This window comes from Nyctibius grandis, chromosome 4 (assembly GCF_013368605.1).
Source record: "Nyctibius grandis isolate bNycGra1 chromosome 4, bNycGra1.pri, whole genome shotgun sequence".
Classification (NCBI taxonomy): domain Eukaryota; kingdom Metazoa; phylum Chordata; class Aves; order Nyctibiiformes; family Nyctibiidae; genus Nyctibius; species Nyctibius grandis.
The window spans coordinates 67,568,731-67,587,663 of record NC_090661.1 but is presented as its reverse complement, the minus strand read 5'-3'; the positions used below and the strand labels follow the sequence as shown (position 1 = coordinate 67,587,663).

Sequence of the window (18,933 nt, the reverse complement as noted above, 5' to 3'; positions counted from 1 at the left end):
GAAATAAATCTGAAGTCAAGGATCCTGAAAAAAAAATTATTTTTTTTAAGATACTTGTATTTGTCTTCCAGGAGGCTGGGCTCTAGTTAATGATTTGTACCACTGAACTTCATTTAAAAGACATTCAGTAAAGGTAAATGAGCATTTTTCTTTGGTAGCGTTGCCAAGGTTTTACACTGGATACCACAATCTAACTGCCGCTTTATTATCTCTAAAGAACAAAGATTAACGGACCTACAAAAAGGTTATGAAGCTTCTGATAAGAATCGATTACAGTGAATCCTTTAGTCTATCTAAAATTCTAAGCCTATGTCTATGTGTTAAATTAGGGATTCAGATTAAAACGGATATAACTGTTTGTAAGTATTTATATGGTGATTGTTGTAACATAGATATTAAGGTAGACATGCGTGCCGTGGTGTTCTGATGAATACAGTTGAGTTAAACATTTTAGTATTATTAGATATAAATTATATTACGCATGCTCATTCTATTAAATATTCTCAGTGTTTAAAGGGTGTAATTTGCAGTGGTAAGTAGCACTGCAGTATTTGGATTTACATTTCAATTTGCCAGTGAACGCTCAAGTTTATTTAACCTAGAAGAAACCTGAGAATGCATTTTCCTCTACCTGAGGCTAGAACCAGTGTCCTCATCTTGAATTAGTTATACATAAAGACCGTTAATGTTCAAGATTACATAAACTTTTAAGAGTATTTTTGTAACATGCCAGAATGCTGTGGGTTGAGCATTTGTGCTAAATGTTTTAATATAATACCAGAATGTTGTGTATTGAATGTTAATGTAATAATTAAAGAAACGGACTCATTTGGGTGGTTTTGCACTTTTGTTAATGTGGGAAGATTACGAAAATGACAAAAAAAAAAAAAAAAGTGATGAAAAACCAGCCTCTGACGTTTCCACACCAGCTCTCAGAGGGACAGAAACTCGAGGAAACCAAAACCGCCTGGGTGACGGCTTCATCAGCTGCAGAGGGACCGGCCTCGAACAGCTGCGCTGCTGGAAGGGGGGACACGGACGGATGCGGGCAGAGGAGCCCCGGGAGGCACCAGGCCCTGCTCACGGCTGGCGAGGGCGGCCGCAGGTAGCCCCTGCCCTGCCACAGCTCCTGGGGTTTTCTTCACCCTTCTCTTTTCCTCTCCGCTTCGGGAAGCTGCTGGCAGCCCACAGCCAGGGAGATGCCTCACGCCTGATTTTACGGCAGAAGGACGATGGTTATGTGTGGGAAGCAGAGCTGTGAAAACCCGCGCTGCTGAGGGAAGCACGGCAGCGGGAAAGCGATCAGCCCCTCGCCTTCGAAGTGCCGACCCCGCCAAGAAGACGCCCGGAGAAGCCCCCCCGCCACCAGCCCGCGGCCCGGGGCCATTTCCCGCAGGCCGCGCGGACCCTCGCGGCGCCCAACCGCCACCGGCTGCCTCAGACGGGCAAAATGGCGGCGGTGGCCGAGGGGACGGAAGAGTAGGCGGGGAGGGGGCTGCCGCGGCGAGGCCGGGCCTCACCGCCGCCCTGAGCCACCGCCTCCCCCCTCCTCCTCCCCGCCGTCCTCAGCAGCAGCAGCAGCAGCGGAGGGGCCCCGCCGGCGGGGAGGAGCGCTCGGCCGCGGCCTGCGCCGTTCACACTCCCTCAGGACAGCCTTGGGGCGGGGGGAGAGCGCCCCGCCATCCTCCTTCCTCGTCCCGCCGCAGGCTCAGCCCCGTTCCCCTTCTCCCCCCGCCCCTGACCTGCTCCGAGTCCGGGCCGGAGGTAGGTGCCTGCCTCGCAGAAGCTCTTTACAGCGGCCGCCTCTCGCTGGACCCGGCCGTTCGCCGCAGGGGTGCAGGCACCCACCTGCCCCGGCCGGGGCCCCACGGGGCCCCTCGCTGGAGCAGGCAGAGGCGGCGGTGCGGGGACAGCCGGGGGCCGTTCCGGGGAGGCAGCCCGTCCCGTCTGGCTCTGCCTGGCCGGTGTTGCCCTCCCCTGGCTTTGCCCACCGGCCCTGCCTCGGCGGGTGCGGTGACTCCCCGGCTTCCCTTCCCCTCCGGAGTTAAAAAACAGCAGAGGTTTTATTTTTGGTCGCTTGGTTGATTATTTCTGTTCCTGCAGAAGATGGCAAGGGAAGAGGTGGCTGGGTAGCAAGTGTGGTGGCTCTGGTGGGAGCCTGTGTGGGTCAGGTGCAGCGGTGTCCCGGGGAGGAGATGGTCTGCAGCCCTTCCCAAAGGGGTCCCGGGATGCTTTTCCCCTAACTGGAGCGAGTCGGCCTAAAACGCTTCGTCCCCGGTCTCACTGGGCGATGGCATCGGTGCCACAGAGAAGAGGGCCCCCAGCCTGCTCTGACTGGCCCCTGGGTTGGAAGCCAGCCTGCAGCACAGCTGAGTCTTTAACCATGGAGTGAGTAGAGGTGCAGGTGTCTGGGCACGGGGTGTGTATGGATTTGTCCGGACAGGGGCTGTCCGCAGCCCCCCTGTGCCTCCCACGCTGGCATTCCTCCTGTGCTAGCAGGTGGTTTATAACCGTTACTTAGTCTCGCGTGAAAAGACCTCGAAGACCACTGAGGTAAGTATTTTTAAGCCTTAAGTGTTTCAGCAGCTTAGGTAGCTGAGAGCTGTACACGTGTTCTCCTGTAATCTGCTTGAAATAAAACCAAACCTCACTGAGCTGATCCACCATCAGTGGACGTGAAGGATGATGTTCATTTAGACAAAAATTCATGCCCTCCTGTGAATTTCTGCCTGAATTTGTTTTCTTTTGTAATAAGGACATAGGCTGTTTCGGGGGGCACTTGTTAAATGACTTTATGGTGTTAAAGTCCTTATACCATCCTTGTTATGATAGTGTCTGAGTCGCATGGATCCCCACTGGTGATGAGAAACTGTTGTGGTGTGGATTGTTTGGGTAACCAGGCGAGTTGTCAGAGTCAGGCCAGGCCTGTATGTTAGGAATGTATATTGAAGCCAGGTCCTGTAAACACTCACTAATGTGTGGAGTCTTGTTGCTAGGGCTTTGCACAGAAATAAGGAGACACGCATGAGTGCCTCTTTGAAGTCCTAATGTGCTACCTGACTATTTGGAAGTCAAGGAGGATAGTCGAGGGTATTGCTTCCATAGTTCATGAGCTTCAGTCTTGGGATTTTCCTTTATAAATAAATTCCCATCTTTTTATGGCTCGTTTTGGAGTATAGCCAAGTAGAACTATATTGTTTATGTGCCTAGATTTTTGTGTCTCACACAAAGATGTCTATTGTTTACACTGAAAACTGTCAGAGGAATGTTTTGTTAACATTGTAAACGAATGCAGACTAGAACTTGAAGCAAAAATAGCCCTTCTTAGAGCAGAAAAACACAGCTGCCCAAAAGTTTTTCAAGGAAAACTATGCACCTTTTAGTTCTACATTTCTTTTAAAACTCAGCTTGTATCACTTACAGGCATATAAATCTTGCACTGCCTTTAACTCCCACAGCAACTTAGTTTCATGCCCATGTAGCCCTCTAAACAATGTTTCTTTTTCTAAACAAGATTGGCTGAATTGTGATATTTTTTTTTTTAATTTATTTGACATTTGGTTTTAGCTGGGTGTGTCCCTGTTACATTTTCAAATTCCTGAGCTGACTGCAATGAATTCCCCTCTCCATTGTCAACATGTGTCTTTTCCATTAAGACTGACTGCTGCCTTCTCCTTCCCTTAAGAAACTTCCAATGACTTGAAATAGTACGACCAAAAAACCCTCTGTGTTTTCAATATTCCGTGTTCATTATTCCATGTGTAAAGATTCCTATTTGGAATACCAATTTGGAATTTTTACTTAAGAAAAAAAAGTAATTCCACAGCCTACATGGAGAGTAGTTGCAGAGCCTGTGGGGTCCTGCTTTTCACTGTGGAGTGTATTGACTTAGTGGACCCTGAACGCAAATTTCCAGCCGTGATAGTGCATATGAATGGCCTTTAATCTCTCTCATTTGCACTGTTTGTGACTTAGTCCCATGACCAGTATCTACCTACAGTCAAGTGATTGATATCTGTTTAAATGTAAGGAGTAAATTGTTCTCAGAAGTGCCTAGAAGCATTCGGTATTGTTTAAAGAAGGGATCACAGTAGTTTGGAAACTCTGCGGCAGCCGAATGTTTAATTTTTAATATATCAGCAATGATGGCTAATAGGTATTCTTCACCTAGTGCACACCAGCATATCTTTTTTAGAATTATTATTAATGAAGTGGTTTCACGCTGCACTTTAGTGCTTTTTTTTAACCCTATTTCTTAGCTTGAGTATTTTCTACCTGTCATTCATGGATTCTTGCTTTCGTGACTAGTAGCGTAAAATTTACTTGAATATCATCTTACATTCACTATTTCTACATTGCCTGATCCTCTCTGCATGAGTATTCATGTCTGATTTCTATTTGGTGATTCATTGCAAATGTTTACAGGTATTTTTTTTCCTTTTTTCAGCTTTCTCCATTGACATACAGAAGAATATATGCCGATTCTGCTACAACTCACAAGTATTTATATTTTTTTTATTTTATAAGTTTTAGGAAGCAGAAAGTGAACCATTTATTTTATGTCTTGTGTAGTGCTTTGTGTAGTACAGTGAGATCCTGTTCTGCAACTAGGCTGTGTAGAGAGGACAGTGAAAATGCTGATGTGGAAAACAACTTTTAATGCTTCTACTATTTTTTTTACAGTTAGTTTATTTCATAAGGCTTTGATTTTTTACAGGGACCTCGGTGTGACTATATCTTGCACTTACGTGGCTATTCACTGAAATCACTGACTCTTCTGTTTGTATATGGAGATCCTTAGCAGGATTAATTGGAATTAGAGGTCTGTGGCAAGATGTGATTGGAATCAGACTGTATGGAAAGGAATTCCGTTAAGAAGGTGTTCTGGTGTGGAGATGAGTTGGTTTTATCATTCCCAAGAATCATAGAACAGATTATATGTTTTATTTGTTGCCTAAAGCTTCAGATTGTGAACATATTATTTATTTTAAAATAGATTTTTTTTTTCCATTTTTGGTGTTTTCTTAGTAGTTGTATTCTAGCGGATTCTGTGGGTGCTTTAGGATGATGTCTACTAACACTATCGTGTCAGAATTCCACTGTAACTTGGTAAATGAAAATAGGACAAAAGAATTCCCTGGTTAAGTTCTGAGTTCCAGATTCAGTAATGTTTTCTTCTTTTTCTTTCTGTTCTTTTACAGGAAAAATGATATTCATCGAGCATTCCTGAGTAATAAGAATGGGTCCAGATGTACCTCTGCTGAATGATTACAAACAGGAGTTCTTCTTGAAACGTTTTCCACAGACTGTGCTGGGAGGTCCCAGGTTTAAATTAGGCTATTGTGCCCCTCCTTACATATATGTGAATCAGATTATTCTTTTCTTGACGCCATGGGTTTTGGGAGGTGTAGGAACAGTTTTGTACCAGTTAGGCGTTATGAAAGACTACTACACTGCAGCACTTTCAGGAGGACTGATGTTTGTTACTGCACTTATTCTTCAGATGACAAATCTATATGCAAAACAGAAAACAGTGACAGTAGAAAGAATGCAAAGTCAGAATACCCTAACAGATGAAGATGAGTTTGAATTTTCCAGCTGTGTAGGTTCAGAGACAGTAAAATTTATTATTCCTGGCAAGAAGTATATAATCAACACTGTATTTCATTCCCTTCTGGCAGGGGTATTGTGTGGGTTGGGAACTTGGTATTTGCTGCCAAACAGAATAACCTTGCTGTATAGCAACATTGGAGGAACTGTTATGATCTTTGTATTTGGATGGGTGACTATATGTATAGGAGAGTATTCGTTAATCATAAATACAGCTACCGAAACAGCTACTTTCCAAGCACTGGATACTTATGAAATCACTGCTCTGATGAGACCTTTCTACATTGTTGTCTTTATTGCAGTGGATCTTGCACACAGGTAAACATAATACAGCATTTAGCTAATTAAAGTAATGGTTATGTTATGTATTCTTAATGAGAAAGATGAAATTATTCTTCTGAGGAAAATCTATTCTGAGATTTTAATCAACTGTAGGAACTCCAAAGAAAGAAGCTAGCAGAGTGTATGGTAAAAATTGAGGCTCTACACTGTGCATAAAAGGTTGTTCTTAAATTTTTATAGCATTCCACGTAAATTAGGAAGAGCAGTTAGAGCAGTTTCTAAGTAAGGGACAGCTAAAATTATCTTCTATCATGTCAGTTCCAGTATTTTTGTACAAGAGCATTTGCATCAACATCCTTCTAAAGGATATGTTTTTTGAAAACATGTTCCTGACCAGGAATCATAGATCTAAACACTGCAGACTTCAGGAGCAATGGATTTGTATCCAGACTTCATCCTGGCATATTTTCTAATTTAATCTCTGCAAAGTGATTGCAGAGGGTTTTAAATTACAGGCAAAAAAGGACTGTGAGTTTGGTTTTAATGAACGGATAAGCAAATGTGAACGTTGCTATATCTTTGTTACGTGGATTTTGAACTTGGATTTTTAAATGCCTTTGTAACACAAAAGAACTATGTCAGTCTACAAATAGGAGACTTTTATATTTCCACTTTTGAGATGAGTGTCTTAGCTAAAGTATTTGTAGAGTCTCTTAAAGCAAGATGCTTTTAGATTTACTTTATGCATTCTCTCTCCCTGTCGGGTGACATTTATATCGTTTTGTCACATGTACATATTTTATGGTTGGGGTACTTCAAATGCGTAAAAAAAAAAAAAAAGGCATGTTTGATTTTACTAGTTTTGCACTTGAGAATGTCTTTGTTAATGATAATTTTTTTTTTTTGTTATAATAATTTACCCTAGTTGCCTCTTCTATTATGATATGAGAATTATACATGTGGTCTTGGATTCCAAATTCTTCTAATTTTCTGAGGAGGAAATTCAGATATTCTTTAAATTCCTCACAAAATTCCTTTGAAGCTTACGTATTTATTTAGTAAGAAGTAGAGAGAAACGAAGTAGCTCAGCAGTCCACCTTTAAGTTAATTAGCTAGCCAGTAAGCTATGTATGGCTTAGAATTTATGCAGATTTCTAATACTGATCTTTGCATTTTTACAGGAATATTTTAATACTTTTATGTAGAAAATAACATTTTGTATTCATCAAGAGAGTTTCTCTCTTGGTGTACAGGCAACATGCTGGTTCTTTCAGTGTTAACGCTTACATCTTGTGTCTTGGACTTGCATAAAGTTTCGCTTTTCTAATTCTGGAAAAAATACTTAGCATTTTTTTGTTAACTGGTTGAGATCTTAGAGCTTGTGGACCTTTTTGCACAAATATTTCTTGAGTGTATCGTCACAACAATCAAAACAATTAGGATACTTAAATCACTTGAGTCATCTGCGTAATCCGAAGGCTTCAAATCTTTTGAATGAAAATGTAGCCTGTGTTCTGATGTTCTAATTAGAGTATTACTGCCCCAAGCATAAATGTATGTCCTTATTTTTCCTTTTAAAAGATACTAGTTGAGGTTTTGTGGATTGAATAGGTAATGTTTATATCTCTGGATTTGCTGTAGTAGTTAAACAAAAAGTCTTCCCACGCATCTGTTATGTTTTTCCTTCACAGAAGTCAATTGCATTTCTTCTTTTATCTAGGTTTGCTGTCAACACACCCCTTCTAGAACAGACAAACCAGATTTTGCACATCATTTTTCTTTTTCTGCCATTCTTATGGGCAATGGGAATTCTGCCCCCACTTGACGCACTTTTTCTATGGGGAATGGAACAACTGTTGGAGTTTGGACTGGGAGGTTCACCCATGTCAAGTAACACAAAGTAAATGTTGTTTGTATAATTGTAAAATATATCAGTATTCTTTATAACCTTTTTCTTTTCAAGCAAATCTTTTTTATTTTCTCCTTCACAGGTTATTAGTAATGTTTCTCATTTCTGCTGGAACAGCAATAGCATCGTATTTCATTCCCAGCACTCTTGGTGTGATCCTCTTCATGACTGGATTTGGGTTCATACTGAGTCTTAACCTAAGCGAGATTGGTTTTGCCTTCAAACACACCATGATCAGCCATTTAGCCTCCAGCAAATCTAAAAATATGCACAAAGGTTTTAGAATACAATTTGGGTGGAGGGAATTTATTTTTTATTTGACTGTGTTGACATTTGCTCTCATAGAAGCTAGCCTGCTGCATCAATTTGCAGGCTTTTCATCATTTTCCAGAGCCAGTCCTCAGGCTATAGCGAGTTACATCCTGATCATATTACTTATAATTATGTGGATTCTTAGAGAGATTCAGAGAGTGTACTTGTTTGGAGTCTTCCGAAACCCCTTTTATCCAAAGGATGTCAGGACTGTGACTGTGTTCATGGAGAAGCAAAGAAGGCTAATGAAAGTTGGTGTTGTCAGGAGGATTTTACTAACACTAGGTAGGAATACGCACTGTCTGTTGTTTGTTAGATGATGCTTGTAGGAAGATTGAAGCAACGCTAGAATTACTGTATGTGCAAGATTCTATGAATGAACTAAGAAAAACCAAGTAGCTGGAAATATTTGTTGATGTTTTGCTAAATTGTGCATTGAGGTCAAAACTACTGGTTCGGAACATTTGAAAGTGATTAGTGATTTTATTTATTTGTTTTTTTAGGGGTAAACCTAAAAAGTAGAGCTTTTTAAAAGTCCAGCTCAGAAAGCAAGGCCTTTTAAAGGATTTTAGCTGTAACATCAGTACTCACTTTTGAAAAAATGGCTCTTGTAGATTTTTTTAAAAGGTACTCAGAACCAAAAGTGAATTGAGAGTCTTCAGGGTGACTAAATACTTGGTTCTTACAACTTGCTAGTAAAGGGAACAGTCTCCTTTCTGGTAAGTTAGGGACAAATGTATCTGCTTTAGGGGAACCAAAATTTGATCTAAATTATTTAATTTCACAAAAAAGCATCAGTTTGGGGAAGTGGATTGATGAGTGCTATTCCCATGTTTATTTTTACTTATATGAGTATTCCCATTCTCTTGGGGAAAGAAACAAACAAAAAAAAAGTAATAGCAAGTTACAACTAAGCATCGACATAAATGTTTGCTGTCTTGGGCCATTAGTGCAAATATGCTGCTTGATATCCTGGAAGTGTAACACAAAGAGGATTTTGTAATAATGAAGGGAAGAGTTACGCTAAAATTTCCATTCTGCAATAAGACTGCTTACCTCTGTAGACTTCAATTATGTTTTTGAAAAGAAATCAATGATTCTTTTATTTCAATTACAGTGTCTCCGTTTGCTATGATAGCATTCCTGTCGCTAGACCGTTCGCTACAAAATCTTCATTCTGTGTCTGTTTGCGTTGGATTCACAAGAATATTTAGGATGGTAATTTGAATTTTGAATATGTTAGCCTAAGAAATCATCTTCTACGTGATTTAAGTATTAAGGTGACTTGGAAGAAATATTCCAGGTCATGAAACCAGAGATAAAGAAATACATTTTTAAATGTATGTCTAACATATCTCTATTTTAGGTCTGGCAGAATACAGAAAATGCCCTACTGGACATAGTAGTTGTGTCAATAGCACAGATGTTGGTGTTTAATCCTGACCTCTGGTGGAACAGGAGCCTCGATACAGGAATCAGACTCTTGCTGGTAATTGTCCTGATGTAAATTTAAGCAGATAATTGTCACTTAAAGTCCTTGTTTCCTTGCCTTCCCCTATTAGAGAACTACAGAGTCCACGACCTAGCAAATAGAAGCTAAAAAACCATGTACTAAGATATACGCTCTAATACCAGTCAATGATAATCACACTTCATTTTCTTAAAATTATTGTAGATAAGGCAGCTTTGGCAGTGCTGAATATGATACGATACAGGATACAAATAAACGTGCTTGTTGTATGTGTCTTGCAGGTTGGTATCCTACGGGATCGACTGCTTCAGTTTGTCTCAAAGTTGCAGTTTGCCATAGCTATTCTTTTGACATCGTGGACAGAGAAAAAACAACGTCGTAAATCTACCGCCACCTTAATCACACTCAACGTCGTTTTCTTCCCGATCCTGCTGACCTTCGTCGCCATCTCCGCGCTCCTTTCTTCTCCCTTGCTGCCGCTCTTCACTCTACCAGTATTTTTGATCGGGTTTCCTAGGCCTATCCGAAGCTGGCCAGGACCCGTGGGTGCTGCAGCGTGTGTTTGCTCCGATACCGTGTACTACCAGCAGATGGTTCCCAGTCTGGCTGTTGCTCTGCAGTCTGCGCTAGCAGCCGGTAGCCTGGGTAGGTGTGCTAGCAACACTGTGAAGGAATGTAGGTAAATGTTTTGGGAAACGTGATTTTGCTGGAGAACAGGAGAATCATAGCGTCTGATTTAAACCACGTTTCACAGCGTAGGTTAAATCTGGTATTCAGAGATTGTTCAATTAAAGAAAACGTGATTACTTTTATCCTTCTCATACAGCTCTGCTTCTTACATTCTTGTAAGAAAATAATTCTAGTTTGTTATCTTTAAAATAAGGAGAAACTAAATGGTGATGAAACAGTATCAATCCTAATCTTTTTATACTGAACGAAAAAGGATGGTGTGCATTCATCTCACCTAATTGGGGGCAGTACATTGAGGAGTTCTCTTGGCAGTGGAGAGAAGGAGGTGTGTCGAACTGCTCTTTGTGGTTGTGTATCTTTGTGTCTTTCTCTGCATCAGTCCCATTACTCAGGATCCAGAAGGTGACTTTGCTAATTTGGCTGTGTTAATTAGGTATGGTGAATATGGACTGGATGTTTGTAAAGTACATGATGTAGCCTAACTAGCAGTAAACAGTTGAGAACAGAAACAGTTGATAAGACTTAATGTCATGTCTTGTGCAGGGGGTTAGGGTAGGGGTGTAACAGGACTTGCGGTCTTAAAACCTGTGAAAGACATCATGATGGGTATTTCACAGAGTTATATAAACAGAGGTAAAGAAATACTGAATCTCTTTCCCAGCTGGAGACAGAATAACTGTTAAAATTGCAGCTCATTTTATTGAGAAACAGTCTTTGTTAATAATCAAAAGATCGTTGCCCTTAGACAAGAGGCAAATATCTACATAAGCCTCTTAGAAAATGGCTTATGAGTAGAAAAAATGGACTCATTTTAAAGACAGTGGGAGTTAACCTTAATCACACTTTTCTGAAGAATATATGCACGTGCTTTACTAGGAAGCATTTGCTGCAGTTTTAGTACTGGTGTAGAGAGAGGTATTAAAAAAAATAAAACTAGGAAGCTTTTTTCCCCCTAAAGAAGAGAGACACTTCAGTTAGTCTACCGCATCAGCCTATGTATGTTTTATTGATATATTTATATTATATTATATGTATCTATTTGTTATATACCTGTTATATCTATTTTATATCTACACATTTTTTTTATATTTATATTTCCCCATTGCCATTATGACTTTGGTGGCATGTATGCCTCAGATTAAATAATTTAAACCACTAGTCTTGAGGGGGGGGAAAAGTCTCCTCTTTAATGGGAAAATCTGTGAATTAATGTCTTCAAGCAAGAAAAAATATGGTGTTCTCAGATGAGTTCAAAATGAAGAGGTACCACTTTGTGTGTCTCTATTTTAATTTAAAACCATACTTTTTTCTGTGTAAGGGAGTTTTAGTAGCTTTAACAGCTAGCAAGAAAAGAATTAAAATCTTTGCAAAATGTTAGCAAGAAAATGCACTTCATTAGCTCAGCGGGATAGAAAAGGTTACTTAAATTTTAACTACAGCTTAATGGTTGGTTTCACTGATTTCATCTTACAACATTCTAAAACTAAAATTCTCTGTGCAAGTGAGTGATCGCTTGGACGTGAATGAGAGCAGAAGCAGGTCATAAACTGGCAGCAAATGTCATGCGTAAGAACAGCAGCGTTGCATTGGAGAAGTTGACAGTAGGCTGTAACTTAAAAGAAATACAGTATAACCACCAGTTGCTGGGGAGTTTGGCATTGCACTTTTAACTGAAATAGGTAGAAGAGAGAAAAAATACCTTTTTTTGGACATAAGCGTAATCTAATTTTTACAGTGAGAGCCAGACTGCGTGATTTTTGAGCACTAATTACTTTATGGTGTGATCTGAAGTTGTTCAGGACTCGATTTTCAAATTCCAGTTTATTTTGTGTGGCTGTATTTTTGGTGACGTCAAACTTAAGACAGTGGGATCAGATTTATTTCCCCCCACGCGCACACAGAGGTACTTCAGAAAGACTACAAAAGATTTCTACTATATCTGCTGTTAGTGTTCAATGTGTATGATACTGATCCACAAGTTTTTAAAGATGAGCAGGTGTGCTTGAAAATGTAGATCTTTATCTCTCTGCCTCTGTTTATGTATCTATAAAATGGATGTGATATTGTAACACTTGATCAGAATCATTTACACTCTGGATTTTGCATCCTAAGGGACATTATCTAATAATTCTGGAATACAGACAAGTCAGTTTAGGAACTGGTAGTGTAGGTAACGAATCCTATTGAGTTAGATTTTTATTTCTCCCATAAAAAATAAACTTTGTACTCCACAGCAAATAGGGCCATTAAGATACTCACGTGCTAGATGTATTCTTTAATGTATTCGGCAGTCGTAAGAATTTGAGATCTCCAGGTGACATCAGTGGGAACTGTGCGTTTGGAAATGCAGCCAAAGATGATCTTTAATCACAAAAGTCGTGTCTACAAAGGGAATTGAGGGTGGGATTGCTTAACCCTGGCTGGTAGGAATATTGTAGTCCTGCAGATCTGTGAGGGTTTCCCAGTTTTCCACAGCTTTTTCCCAGACAGCACTACAATTTCAAGATCTAGCTTTGCAGCTAGTTCTTTAAGATTCTAGGGTACTAGTTAGCCAGTTTTAACTGATTTTGGCGTTGATGCAGAAATATTTTGTGTTTGCAGTTGAATTCCTCAGTTGGCACGTAGAAAAGGTTTTCATCACTCTAATGCCACAGTAATACCATTGTTTTTGTTTTGGTTTCTTGTCTTATCCAGGTCTCTCTCTACCTGGATCACATTACTTGTGCCGTTTTCAGGACAGACTGATGTGGATATTGGTGCTAGAAAAAGGCTTCACTTACTGTGGTGTTAACATTAAGGTAACCATGTGCTGAGGACTGACAGATTAGTGGTTTGAAATAATGCAAACGTTTTGCTGTATAACATTTCAACAATGTAACTAATTTACCTGATGTTACAGTCAATATTTCAAGATGAGTGTTATTGCTATATTAACTAGTCTTGCAATTGACACGCTTGGCAGATGTGAAACTTTTTATCCTCTAGTTTGTGATAACAACATCTTTAATAAGCTGGCTAATAAGAAGATCTGTGTGAGGCAGAGATTTATTTTTTTTAAGACCTTGATCTGTGTCTAATATTGTAGTGAGTGCTTTGCTATTACTATTATCTCTAGTTGCTATTGCTATTATTTCTAGTAAGATTTGTAGGTTCAGTTGTGGAAATATTGACAATGGAACACATCTTTATTTGCTCAGAAAAATTTTGTTGCAAGAAAACAGCTTGCTAGCATTTAAGGGTATGTACTGGTGAAGAGTCAAACCAAATTGTTTTCATTTGTGCTTTAGGGGCTAGAATTGCAGGAAACATCCTGTCATGCTGCTGAAGCTCACAGAGTTGATGAAATTTTTGGAATGGCTTTCGAACATGAGGAGCACACAAAGATTCTCTCTCCTAATCACCATTTTGGACACATTTTGACTCCGTGTACTGTTCTACCTGTGCGGCTGTATTCCGATGCCCAAAATGTGTTATCTGGAATAATTGACTCTCATGAGAATTTAAAGCATCTGAAAGATGATTTCATTAAAGTGCTTGTATGGATGCTAGTCCAGTATTGTTATAAAAAATCAAAAACATGGGAAAGCCCCGGCAATGCTGACAAGAACAAAAAAGGATCATTTCCAGAAAATCATCATAGCGGGGCAGCAGAAAGATCCAGGCCTCTGAGGGAAGAAGATAGCTTTAGTGTTGATACGATTGAGGACTGGACTGATGATAGTGACATTTTTGATCTTGAACCCAGTGGCAGAATGAAAGACAGAAAAGAACCTGGGCAGTTGGGAACTACACCAAAAGTCCATCTGTCTATTCCAGGATCTGTAGAAACACAGAGCCAAGATGTCCCACAAGAAATGTCACCAGAAGATAAATTATACAGGGCTGTTGTGCTTGGGCTTCCTGCTGTAGACAAAGGGAAACAGCAAGAAGTCTTACCTCAGTTTGAATTTAGTTGCTCTTACTCAGAGCTATTGAGTATCCCTGAAGAATGGAGAACAGCCCCGATGCCTTCTTCCAAAATCAATGAAATGCGGCAGAGGTTTCCAGAAGAATGGTACCGCTTCATTTTGAGTCAGCTGGACTTTTTTCATTTGAAAGAAAAGCCTTCCGATTTACTTGAAAACCTTATGAAAGATAAAGCCTTGAAAGACTTATACGTTCATGGAGTATTGTCATGTTGTTTCGGTCTGTTTGGACTGGATAACACCGTGCCTGCCCCCAGCCATGTGTTCAGAGCGTACACTGGTGGTATTCCATGGTCTGCTGGTTTGGACTGGCTAACCAGCAAACCAGAGCTATTCCAGCTTGCATTAAAAGCATTCAGGTAAAAGAAAAATATTCCCTCAGATTATAAAAATTATATAGAGAGTCCTGTGCTTTGAAAGTAAATGTCACTTCACTAAGAGCAGTTAATTTTAAAACCATATACTTTAAAGATCTTTGTAGCTTCTTTCTACTTGCCTGTATTGCCTGTAACCCCAGGCAGTGAAGACTGATATGGAGGTTCCTTCTTTCTTCCCTTCCCCACAGCAGCTGCCTCCAGCACTGGAAAACCGCTGTGTTAAGTGGGGAAAAATGACCCATTTTCATTGTCCCCATAATCTTAAGAGAACTGTGATGGAGTCAGATGTTTGGCACTTTCCAATCAGGCAGCGGTAACAGTGTTTGAGGTGAATGAAGGATGTTTAAGCTCATGTGTTTTACATCTGGGGGAGCTAAAAGCCTGCCCATCCTAACTTCCAGTGCCTCAGCTGACAAGCAATAGCTTAATGAAGTTGCTACTGCTTGGTAACATTTGATGGCGCCACTCTGCCTTTTCCAGCCTGAAGAGGCTTTCTTCCTCCTGCCTTTCACCACGCTGCTGACTGTACGGCTTTTTGTGCCTTTCAGATACACTTTTAAACTTATGGTTGACAAAGCAAGCCTGGGTCCGGTTGAGAATTTCCAAGAGCTGGTTAACTGTCTGGAGGAATATGAAAATGATTGGTACATTGGACTGGTATCAGATCCCGAGTGGCAGCAAGCAGTTCTTCAGGAAAAGCCATACCTTTTTTCACTGGGGCATGACCCAAACATGGTAAGAAGAAAAATTACTAGTAAGCAAGGTGGTTTTCTTTTCCACTGCTTTTATTTTTTGTCTTTTCAATTATGTTCCAAAGTTCAAAGTTGTACGAGACAGGAGCTGACATTGCTGCTGTTGAAAATCACAGCACATTGTTCTTCAGATGCAGCAATATTTCCTGGCTCTCTTCCTAGATGGAAGAATTGAACCAAGGAGACTAGTTTATATGCTTTGCCGTTTTTAAGGGGACAACACTCGTAGTATGTAGCCCCAAGGCTTCATGTAGTGCTTTGTAACCAAAATGCTTGTGTATGTTCTCAGAGAATCATAGAATCGCAGAATGGTTTGGGTTGGAAGGGACCTTAAAGATCATCTAGTTCCAACCCCCCTGCCATGGGCAGGGACACCTTCCACCAGACCAGGTTGCTCAGAGCCCCATCCAACCTGGTCTTGGACACTGCCATGGAGGGGGCAGCCACAGCTTCTCTGAGCAACCTGGGCCAGTGTCTCATCACCCTCACAGGAAAGAATTTCTTCCTAAGAAAGTACTGAACATTTTGACCTGTTTGTTCTTAAAGGGAATTTACACCGGGCGAGTCCTCACTCTTCAGGAATTGTTAGTACAAGTGGGAAAACTTAATGACGAAGCTGTCCGAGGTCAGTGGGCAAATCTGTCCTGGGAGCTGCTGTATGCTACAAATGACGATGAAGAACGCTACAGCATCCAGGCACACCCCGTTCTTCTGCGAAACCTTACTGTGCAAGCTGCGGACCCGCCTCTTGGCTACCCCATTTATTCATCTGAACTTCTGCATCTGCCTCTGTTCTAGAATGTCTGTAGCACTTTTTTTTTTTAATATTGTTATTTTGTATTTTCCATCTGCCTGTTGGGAATCAAATGCTCATGCTACATTTATACACTATAAATAAGATTTTACTCTCAAAATGGTGTTGGATGGCAGTGCCAAGCCAGCATACATAATTTGCACAGACATGGTGCTAGCCAGAACCTTCAGCAGTTTGGAACTGTTTTATTACTGCTGGAACATGTGAGACACCATTGCCTGTGTGGCTGACGAGCCAAGAGATGCTGAAATTTTCTTCTCCGGTTTAGAGAAGAGCAGCATAATTCTGATCCTTAACTATTTTTGGTGCATTCTCATTTTTATTTTATTTTTTCTTGGACAGGTGACTTGCACTGACAGTCAGGTTACAGCTCACCATAGTACCGTCAACCGCAGAGTTGGTAACCAAAGTGTACATATGACTATTTATATGATTATTTTTTTTTTTACTCTGGCCATTTTATATTGGACTGAGTTCAGTTTTAGCATTTGTTATATGACTTTCACCGATCTTCCTTCATTGTATAAGTTATCAGCTGTGCTTTAACGAAGTTGGAAGGGAGGATTTTTACTAAAGTGCTTGTTTTGGGGACAAAGAGAATTTATATAAAACAGTGTGCATTCTGACACAGTAATAACCCGTGTGACCTACTGATGAAAGAAGTAAACGTGTTATTAGGGGAGAGAAGGAATTTAAGTCCAAATGGGTTCATTTTATCTCCTTCTTCCGATATCCATATATTTTTTATATATATATGTTCTTGTTTGCAGCCTGCGTCCACATCAATGATCAGTCTTCCACAAATACAGTGAGAGCTTGATGATGATGGAGGGGTGCAGAAAACCAGCTGTCTGTGCCAGAAATAGTTTAATTTTTTTAACCTTACCAGAGGTTAAAACAGAATTTGGCAATTGGTTTGTAACATTACAGGTCTCCTTGAAAACAAGTCTGGGTCACCTCTCCAGTTGCTCGTTTATCCTGTTCGTTACCACCGGTCATTAGCACATAAATGTGTTTTCTCTGTAGTTGCAGTGTCGTCACTGCTGGCGTATGCTGAGCAGGGTGTAGGTAATTGTCTGTCTTTAACCTGTAGAATCAATTTAAACCAGATCTGCTCCGTGACCGAATTAGTACTGGTTTAGAACACTCAGCATTGTATAATTCGGGGCATGTTTATTACTTTTTACTCCTCACCTTTAAGAACATTTTGTGTCAGATAAAATTGGTCACAGGACCGTGTACTGTGTACTTGGCTATTTGCCGTTTCTTTTGATCAGTGACCATAAATGATTTTTTAAAAATATGCAAACCTTATAGTGGAATTCAGCAGTGGTCAGGCAACACCTGTCAAACTCCATGGTGTAACACTCGAAGGTACAGGATGAAATTCACACAGAACATTCATGGCAGCAGCTTTTAGAAGGTGGGTGGTTGGTGTGCAGGAGCGTAAATAACAAAGTGCTGATAACCTGCAGTCCCCTTGCTTGGCCATGAACTGTATCCGGAAAGAGACAGTCACAGAAACTCATCTGGAAGGGGCCTTTAGAGAGCACCTATTGCGGCTCCCTCTCAAAGGGAACTACTGGCAAATGTTTAATCTGATTTAAAACTTTCAATACTCGTCAAGCAGTTTGCTCCAGTTCTTTGCTGCTCTTGCAGCACTTGGAAGCTTGGGTTTTTTTCCCTAAATCTAATTAAACCTCCCTGCCTCATTCTAAGCCTCTTACTACTTGCCTTCTGTATGGTCACCCAAAATTTAATTCTCTTTTTTTTTCATAGCAGCAGCAGTCTTTTATTTGAAGATGGCTGTAATTTCTGCCCTCATTCTTTGTCTTCTGTAAACCGAATAAACTAGTTGAGGAAAAAAAATGGAGAGCTGTGATCCTTCTCTCTCGCTTTCACCTGGTTCTCTCCATCCGGTACCCAGCCTTCCTGAAGAGTGCTGCTGGTAACCGGCCCTGCTGTTCCGGCAGAGATCCTCCCCGGTACCAGATGGAGGAACAGCATCAGCGATGTGCACAATTCCTGTTCGTGCACAGGGACGTGGAGTTGGGCTCTAACGCGCTGTGACATCCTGCCCCTGCTCCCGCAGGCAGCACGTCCTGCAGCCCCTTATTCGTTAATATGTGGAGCCAGTTTGCACATTCCCCCACGTTTTGCAACAGTGTGACCACGATTCACCTTACGATATTCTGTAACCGTCTTTAGATTCTTTTTTTGGCAGAACCGCTCCTTCCAGCCTCTTGTTCTGCACCACAAATTTGTGCAGCTGAGGGCCCCCATGAAGTGTGGTGTTTTGCTTGCGTGCTCTTGTACTGTGGCCTGTTTTGGAGCATTTCTTTGATTTATCATCAGGAATTTAGAGCACCTTCAAGCCTGGTCTTGTCTGCAGATTGTGACGGTCATCACACAAAGGTAAGTGTAAGACACCATCATTGTGGCTTTGGAGAACAACCTTTATTTAACAAGATCAGTTTTAATGGTTTTTTTTGTAAAGGCCCAAGGAAAGGGGGATAAAAATCCTCTAGTAAGCAATGAGCACTTGTTAGAAAAATACTTTGAGTCCTGCAGACTGCCTCTGTCCCATTCACGTACCGTAAAGCAACAGGAATCAGTTCAATGGAACAGAGTGTTAGGGAAGTGAAGTTTTCAAATGGCAAATGCTTTGTCCTTTTTGGACAGAGTCTACTCCCTTCATTTTCCTTGAACATCAGCTTCCTCTCTGAAAGAGGCAACTTCCTCACCACCTGG

At 40.9% G+C, this 18,933-nt stretch overlaps 1 protein-coding gene across 1 annotated transcript; it reads left to right on the top strand.

The window, feature by feature from the left end:
- Positions 1 to 1,041: 1,041 nt before the first annotated feature.
- On the top strand, positions 1,042 to 18,024 carry PCNX4 (pecanex 4). The gene is made up of 12 exons (XM_068399750.1): positions 1,042 to 1,764; positions 4,448 to 4,500; positions 5,202 to 5,928; positions 7,613 to 7,792; positions 7,884 to 8,398; positions 9,231 to 9,331; positions 9,480 to 9,602; positions 9,866 to 10,229; positions 12,969 to 13,072; positions 13,562 to 14,598; positions 15,165 to 15,351; positions 15,915 to 18,024. Exons 3-12 carry the CDS (start codon positions 5,240 to 5,242, stop codon positions 16,164 to 16,166), a joined length of 3,552 nt encoding a protein of 1,183 aa, XP_068255851.1. The 5' UTR covers positions 1,042 to 1,764; positions 4,448 to 4,500; positions 5,202 to 5,239; the 3' UTR covers positions 16,167 to 18,024.
- The last annotated feature ends 909 nt before the right edge of the window (positions 18,025 to 18,933 follow it).